Below are 8,695 nucleotides of genomic sequence, written 5' to 3' on the forward strand. Positions count from 1 at the left end.
AAAAAAAAAAAAAAAAAAATGATTTGTCCAGGTAACTAATCTAATTCCCCTTCCCAGTAGGAACCCATACATTTTCTTCATCTGTGGGGAGCTGTGAAGTAAAGTACATACTAATATAATCTTTTTTTTATGTATTTCTTGTTGAAATGGCTTTAAAAGTGAGAATTTTGTTTATTAAAACCCATCCACACTGCCATTGCTGTGATACAGTGCAGAATAAATGTGTTCCAGCAGGACAGAGCACGAGGTAAAGTGGCCTCACTTAGCTATCCTCATGTGCACCGTGAAAGTGTGATAATAAAGTAATGGTAAGCCCCAAATGTAGTGAAAGTAGGGTCAGGGAAACTACAATTAAGATTAGAAATCAGAGCCGAGCATGGTGGCACCCACCTGCAGTCTCGGCACTTGGGAGGCTGAGGTAGGAGGATCGCTGTGAGCTCAAGGCCAGCCTCAACTACATAGCAAAACCCGTTTCAACAAGACAAAACAAAAGATTTGAATTCAGTACCAGAGAAACAAAAAGGATGTAGTTCTCACTCTTGGATTTCTGGCCCGTGTGGTTCTGATTTTCAAAGAAGCACTTAACCCTAAAAGAATCCCTCTCACAGGAGTGCTATAGGCAGAATGAAGGCTTCCCAGATAATAAAGTGTGTAGCTGCGGCAACCTGGGAAGCCTACCAGTAACCTGTAAACATAAAGCCCCGGAGAGATAAGTATCATGGATTAAGAGGTTATCCTGTCTCAGAAAGCTGATAAGTAGTGTGGTGCCTCTCGTGAATGAAAAGGTACAGTATCTTCTGTTTTGTCAACATATGTTCAGCATCACTACACTTGGGTTCTGATCAACTCTTGCCTTGTTCTGTGTTCTCTGTGGCACTAGCCAAAAAAGAAGAATATGTCGGCCTACCAGGTGTTCTGTAAGGAGTACCGCGTGAGCATTGTGGCTGAGCACCCAGGGATAGGTAAGAACGCACACCTCCAGCTCTCCTCCCTTGTGTCTGCAGTCGGTGTGGCTGCCTTCCGCGTTGGGACGCAGATCGTATCTCTGTCTTGCAAGCTGTCTTCACGCCCTCGCTTCATGATCCCATTCATACCTCTCAGCATGCTCCTGCCAGCAGTCCATGCATGGCGGTCCCATCAGTACATGCCACCCTAGCCACTCGTGGCACCAGCCCTCTTGTTAGTGTGTTAAACTGAAAAAAAAAGGAAGCTGTAAATTTTTTTTTTTTTTTTATCTTCGGGAAGGGTCTACAGGGTGTTCAGGGTCTCACTACTACATGGGACTCCTAGTGAGCCACCTGTTTACAGCTTCCCAAGAGCTGGGATTACAGGCACGCACCACCACGCCCAGCCTCAATTGCCATCTCAGAGCACCCCAGGGGCGGGGCCGGCATGGTGGGCCCTGGGATGGAACCTTGAGCCCCTGCACATGCTTGCAGGCGCTTTATTCCACTGAGCTATTTGGCTGGGCCTGGAAGCTATAAAAAATAAATATTATAAAGCATGCTGCACATATTGGTGTGTGTGTGTGTTTCCAGGGTTCTGACATGGACTTTGTCTCAGACTGCCCTTAGGTGTAGAGTTAGACACAGTAGCCTGCACAGCACTGTTCATGTTTGTCTCTGCAGCCTGGGGAGATGAGGAAACACTCCCCAGACCTGGGCTAGTCCCCTACCCTGCATGTGTCTCGCTTGCCTGCTCTGCCCCTCCACGGGCTGCTATGGTATATACCCAAAGACATCCTAAAGCACAAGACAGTCAGGTGTGGTGCCACACGCCTGCAGTCCTAGCACTCTGGCAGCCGAGGCAGGAGGATTACAGTGAGCTTGGAGCCAACTTGGCTACGTTGTGAGCTTAAGGCCAGCCTGAACTTTGTAATGAGTCCCTGTCTCAAAAGCCAAAGAGAAAAGAGGAAAAGAATTGGGGGTGGGGTTTGCTGTACAGATGGAAGGGTGGTATCACAACCTAGGGGTGCTTCTTGGCTGCTATAGGAAAGTTCTTTAGCTCTGACCATTCAGATATTTACTAGAAGCTTAATATTATTTAACAAACTCTATGTAGAGGGCCGGGAATATTGCTCAGCAGCATAAGTGCCTCCCTGGCAAGTACCAGGTCCCAAGTTTGATCCCCAGTACCAAAAAAAAAAAAATTCTAAGTAGAATATGACCCTTGACCTAGCTTGCAGGCCTTGTCTTACGAGGTTGCATTGAAAAACCATGGGGATGCCTGGCAAGCACAAGGGCCTGAGTTCAATCCCCGGTTCCGCCAGAAAAAAAAAACTATGGAGAGACGCCTCAGGAATAAGTCCCAAGAGTAGTGTGTGAAGGTTTGAGCCTTCTTACCACCACCAAAACATCCTTTTCTGGTATAAATATTAGACAAACAGTGATGGGGGTTTGGCTTGATTTTCTTAAAGAGTTTTCCAACTTTTTTTTTTTTCATTTATGCATTTGGTGCAGGGTCTCACTACACAGCTCAGACTCGTAACGATCCTGTCTTCAGCCTCCCCAGTGCTGGGATTACAGGTGTGTGCCACCACGCCTGGACTCATTCGCAGTCTCCGTGCGCCCCAGGGGCGGGGCAGCATGCCGCACCAGGGATCAAACCCTGGTCCCTGCGCTTACCAAAGCAGGCAGGCGCTCAGTCTGCTGAGCTCTCTGGCTAACCCTTTAACCTTTCAACCTGATCTTCAAAAGCCTTTTTTCACTGGGCTTGATGGTACATGCCTATCACCCCAGCACATGGGAGGCTGAGACAGGAGGATCACTATTTCAAGCTTAGCCTGGACTGTATGGTGAGACTGTCCAAAAAAAGTTGACCAGTTCTGCTCCTATCTGTCTTCTACTTTGTTACATAATGTGTGGTTTGATTTTTACTCTTTTATGCCAGATTTTGGGGAACTGAGTAAAAAGCTGGCTGAGGTGTGGAAACAGCTGCCAGAAAAGGACAAACTGGTGAGTGCCCTTGCAGCAAACATGCCTCCCACAGGTTGGCCTGTAAGTGCACGGTTCTCCTGCAGAGCACCCAGTTGCACCGCTGTGAGAGTAGCGCAGAAAGTGCTGGCAGCAGGCGTTGGTGTTGCCAGTGCTGGCTGCCGTGCTGAAGGGCCGGCTGGAGGGAGCCCGTCTTCTTTAGCTGGGGCTCATTTTTCCAATCACTTTATAATAGGCCAAAAGGAGAGCTAACCTGGGTAGTGAAAAAAGTGGTACAGGAGGGCAAGCGTCACAGTCTTTACTGCAGGGCCTGAGAGCCAGGAATGCTGAGGACACTGTCCTCCTGGCCCATGGCCACATAGTGGACCCTACGTCTAGGATCATGCCAGAGTCGTGCACGCTCTACCTGGACGATGGCCAGGCATTTACTGTGGCTCAGGTCTCATCCACCGTGTGTTCCCTTAGTGCTGAGGTCAGCCATTAGCAGGAGGAATGTTCGGTTTTCCAGGCTTAAATGTCAATGAACAGTAGGCCAAAGCCATCTCATCAGCCCCTGCCCACTCTGTTCTTCTCCTTGTTCTACCAGGACTGCTTTCCCTTCTGTGTTTTGTCTCTTAATTTGCACACTAATCTGATTGCAGATTTGGAAGCAGAAAGCTCAGTATCTGCAGCATAAACAGAACAAAGCGGAAGCTACAACTGTGAAAAGAAAAGCGTCTGTCTCAGAAGGCTCCACCAAAGTCAGAGGTAGCAAACAGCTCCTTTCTGGTGCTCACCGCCTTCCTCCAGAGCTCTGTGAAGTCTACTGCCTTGCTAGAAAATTGGGAGAATAGCTTGTCCTAAAAGTAGACATCAGACTCCACATGTTGTTGTTGGATGTTACAGGCAGCAAAAAAGGTGTTCAGATTTAGAAACTATAAATAAGTCAAGGGCCAGCCGACCTCCTGTAAAGACCCAGAAGGTGATGAGCCAGGCCTGCGTGCCATATGCATGCTCTGTCCCAGGTTCGTGTCTCCCCACAACCCTTTAACAGTGTAGAGCTGCCTGGCTCACAGGCCACACAGACAGCCATAGCCTTGCTGGTGCTCAGTAGACTTGGGAAGGAGGGAGGGTTGGGAGCAGTGTTTCTGCAGTACTGAGGACAGCGGGTGAGTTTCACCTCTCCTCTACCCCCGTTGTTCTCAGCTCCTTCTGCAGGAGTCCTGTCACCCCAAAAGAAGTCCCTGCCCACCACAGTGCTGTTCCCTGCGTCACCAGCCAGAGCTCCCGAGACAGAGCCCATTGACGTGGCTGCACACCTTCAGCTGCTGGGAGAGTCCCTCAGCCTCATCGGACACCGCCTGCAGGAGACAGAGGTGAGCGCCCTGCAGTGTGGCCCCAGGGCACACCCACTGCTTCCACTGGCAGCAGCTTTGTGCTGGTCCTGCCAGGCATGCAGGGGACAGTGAAGAAGACACCATGGCAATGGCAGTGTCTAGAAACTCGATCTGCCTTTGGCCCCTAAGTTTACAGTAGCACGTTCTGGTATAACAGTAGCGTGAAGAGAAGTTAAAATTCCCTATGATTGATTTTTATTCTTTAAAGACAGTGTAGCAGGGTGTGGTGGTGCACCCCATAATCTCAGCACTCGAGAGGCTGGGGCAAGAGGATCACAAGTGCAAGGCTCGGTCGGATCTCTGCCCTGCGAGCTGTGCTTTCAGAATCACTCAACCTGCAAAGCCACACACACTTGCCTTCCTGCACCCGGCTTCCAGCCACGCTGCCCTTCGCTAACACCACACTCACCTCTTAGTTCTGATAAGAGGTCAGCTCCTGAGCGGAGTTAGTCCCATGCTTTGGCAAATAAAACACCACCAGCCATATGAGGTGAAGCGGTACCTCAGTTCTCTAGCTAATTTCTGAAAATTCAGGTGGTGTGGAAACAACTGGCACATTCCTGTAGATTCATACTCAGATGATTCAGTTTTTCAGAATATAGCCTTGGGCTGGGGTAACAGCCCAGTGGCCTAAGCGCCTGCCTGGCAAGCAAAGGTCCTGAGTTTGGCCCCCCAGTACCACATGCCATGCTGGGTACACTGTGCCAGCCAGGAAATCAGACATGGTAGCATGTGCTGGCGAGGCTGAGACAGGAGGATCACTATGAGTTGGAATTGCATAATGAGACCTTGTATCAAAAAAAAAAAAAAAGCTTATGATCTTTTCATACTTAACCACTCTTATGTTTGCTAAAAACTGAGACGATATTTTGTTGTCAGTGCCTTCCACATTCAGATGTTTCCACGTAGGGTAACGAGTGTTTGGTGAATATTAAGGCATTATTCTAATAACTTGGGGAATAAAAATCTGCATATACAGTGTGCCTATCAGCAAGAAACTTAGCATCTAATTGGAAAAGCAGGAAGTTTATGCAATTATCGAGACAAGCTGGTTCTGGCGAAGAGTTCCCATGAGTGAGTTACACTGACAGAGGACAGTAGCCTCCTTTCGGGCATTTCCCTCAGACCCCTAGGAGCACCTCAGCCACCAGTAGTACATGACCCTGGTGTGAGCACAGCGCCACCATGACACGTAGTGGACTGAGTGTCTAACCCCACAGATGTGCTGAAGAGGGGGCCAGGGCCCCTGGCCAGGCAGAGTTGGACGGAGTGGCCTCCTACTGTTCAGAAGAGCGTGCAATTTAAACTTCAGGGCTGGGCTGGGGAGATAGCAGCGTCAGCCCCCGTCTGGCAAGTGCAGAGACCTGGCACGCAGTGCCGGCCACCAAAACCAGGCCTGTTGTCCCCGTGCTAGGGAGGCGAGGCGGGCATTGCTACAGGCTCGAGCTGCACAGTGAGACCCTGTACCAAATAAAGAAATTTTGAAAAGATTATAAAACTTAGGATTATTTATTTTGAGAATTTTCCATTTAATTATTTTTTTTACCAAGATGAACTTGGATAACTGAAACATAGAAAGAGAGACCATTGATAAGGAACAGCACCATAATCAGAAAAGGGAAAGGACTTTATAGATTCTCTAAAAAAAAAAAGCCTTATTCCATTTTGGGGGCCTGGCCCTAGCTCAGGTCTTTAAGTGGCTGCTTCCACAAAGCTGTCAGGCTCAGGTTGCTGGAGTTCGAACCTCACAAGTCTCCAGCTGGCCAAAAGTGCCTGAAGGCATTCGAGGAACCAAAAAAAAAGCCTTTATAGATTCTCTAATCTACATTTTAAGCCATGCTGAGATAGGATTCACATACAGAGAGCACACCCTTTTTAAGTGTGGAACTTAGTGGATGTTCATTTCTGTTTAGAACACTGAGCCTTCACTGCCAGCCCCTAAAGAAACCCCGGCTCATTCGCAGTCACAGCCCTCCCTCTCTGAGCCCACTCACTCCCGGAGTTTAGTTAGTCCTGGCATGCATCTTCACACTGCTCTTTACCTGCACGGCTTGGGCTGTCGCGTACCTCAGTAAGCCCATCTGGCCAGGTGTTGTGGCACACACCACTGTAATCCCACTGCTTTGGAGGCCGAGGCAGAAGGGTTGTAAATTCATGCTCAGCCTGACAGCTGAGCAGCTTAGCAAAACCCTGCCTCAGAAAAAAAATTTTTTTAGGAATTTGATATGGTTGTTATATCCCATATTGTTGTCTTCAAAGTAGTTCAGATTACCAGATAAAACCATGCAAAATTGGTCAAAAAAATTTTTTAAGCATTAACTACGCTTTCATAGACCAGTGGAAATCAGCAGTACAGTTATCCAAGCTGTCCTGGGTATATGCTGATATATGTATTTTTCCCTTCTTTCTTTTTCTCCTTCCCTCATCCCAGTTGTTCCTTCCCTTTGAGCAGTTTCTTTCCCTTTCACAATAGCTGCTGTTCTTTTTTCTGTATGTTAGGGAAGGGTCTCACTACTAGATTGGACTCGTAGTGATCCACCTGTTTACAGCCTCCCAGAATCAGGGAGTGTATGTGCACAACACCACGCCCAGCCTCGATGGCCTTCTCAGTGCAGCCCAGGCCCCTGCGCCCGCTTGCAGGTGCTTTAAGCCACTGAGCCATTTGGCCAGCCCTAGCTGTTGAACCTTTGGGATTTTATTGACTCTCTCAGGCCCGAATGCTTTGAGTCATTGGTAGGAAAATGGGTGCACTTTAAGACCATAGTGCTCAGTAAAACACCAGACATGGTTTAAATGTTGCATGGTTTCTCGTGTGAGAAAGCCACTGTTAAGTAGGTTAAGGAACAAAAGAGGACATAGATAAGAGGAAGCATGAGAGAGCTGCTGATGTGGAAGGGACCCGGGGGTGGAGGGGCCAAGGGACGGGGGCAGGGGGGTCCGCAGTAAGGGCCCCGGGGGTGGGGGAACGAGGGGCAGAGGCAGGGGAGTCCACAGTAAGGGACCCGGGGGTGGAGGGGATGAGGGGCAGAGGCAGGGGGGTCCGCAGTAAGGGACCCGGGGTGGAGGGGACGAGGGGCGGGGAGGCAGGGGGGTCCACAGTAAGGGACCCAGGGTGGAGGGGACAAGGGGCGGAGGCAGGGGGGTCCGCAGTAAGGGATCCGGGGGTGAGGGGGACCAGGGACGGCAGGGGTGTCCGCAGTAAGGGACCCAGGGTGGAGGGGACGAGGGACAGGGGCAGGGGGGTCCGCAGTAAGGGACCCAGGGTTGAGGGGACGAGGGACGGGGGCAGGGAGGGCTGCAGCAAGGCTTGGCGCACGCATATCCCTGCCCCACACCACAGCCCTGTGACTGCAGATGTGGACAGTGAGGACAAAGGCCAACTTTTTTTTTTTTTAAGGGGCTAGCGAGATAGCTCAGCAGTCTAAAGCGCCTGCTTAGGCAGGCATACAGGGACTGCAGTTCGATCCCCGGCACCTCATGCTGTGCCAGCCCTGGGACCCCTAGGGTGGGCTGAGCTGACTGCAAAAAAGTAAAAACTAATTTTTTTAAATCAGGAGACTGGGCGTGGTGTCACACACCTATAATCCCAGTACTTGGGAGGCTGAAAACAGGAGGATCACTGTGAGTCCAAGTTATGTAGTAAGACCCTGTAGACCCTGTCCTAAATACAGGAAGAAAAAAAGAAAAGATCAGAAGATATAGCTTAGTACAATAGTCCTGGGTTTAGTTCCCACGACTGCCAAATAAATCCTTTTGAGTAGGGAAGGTGTGAGCAGAACTACTGGCTTTCTCTGAGATGTGCTGCTTAGATTGCTGGTAAAAAGAGACCAGAGCTGGGACGCACTGGGGCCATGGTCTAGACAGAACAAAGGTGGGACCTTGGTGGGTGTTCGCTGAGTGTGGCCTGGAGCGCACGCATGAGCTCCAGTTGCTGTGGGAACGCCCTCCACAGAGCCTGTCAGGATCTTGAGCGGGACATCATTCCTAGTGAGACGGGAGAGGTGCACATAGCTCCTGTCCTTGAGGGACACAAGGTGTGTAACACATTAGGTGTGATGAGTGCTAGGGCAGAGGTGAGGAGTGATGCTGCTAACGGCTGACATTTGCTCGGTGCTCGCCCAGCCAGTGCTGGTTCAGCGCAGTTTACGTAGATTAATTAATGCAATTCACACTGCAGCTTTGGGACAGGCAGCATATTTGTTTCCAGATTTACAAAAGAAAAGACAGATTTTGATGGAGGCGCTTGCTCAGCTCAGCCTTAGTGTTGGCCAGAGTTGGATTAGGAATGCGGTTCAGGGGGCTGGAGAGATGGCTCAGTGGTCTAAAGCACCTACTTGAAACAAGCTTGGCAAAGCACAGGGACCGCGGTTCGATCCCCAGCACCAC

The 8,695-nt window shown here is 49.9% G+C and overlaps 1 protein-coding gene across 2 annotated transcripts in view; it reads left to right on the forward strand.

Moving 5' to 3' along the window:
• The window catches only part of Hmgxb4 (HMG-box containing 4), a 28,591-nt gene that overhangs the window by 16,270 nt on the left and 3,626 nt on the right, over positions 1-8,695 (forward strand). For both annotated transcript variants that reach the window (XM_004623871.2, XM_023717209.1), the window contains 4 exons: positions 881-962; positions 2,890-2,954; positions 3,575-3,680; positions 4,119-4,288. In XM_004623871.2, coding sequence (XP_004623928.1) covers positions 881-962; positions 2,890-2,954; positions 3,575-3,680; positions 4,119-4,288 — 423 coding nt within the window. The remainder of the gene's footprint in view (positions 1-880; positions 963-2,889; positions 2,955-3,574; positions 3,681-4,118; positions 4,289-8,695) is intronic.

Source organism: Octodon degus, unplaced genomic scaffold (genome assembly GCF_000260255.1).
Source record: "Octodon degus isolate 3935 unplaced genomic scaffold, OctDeg1.0 scaffold00004, whole genome shotgun sequence".
NCBI classification, from domain to species: Eukaryota; Metazoa; Chordata; class Mammalia; order Rodentia; family Octodontidae; genus Octodon; species Octodon degus.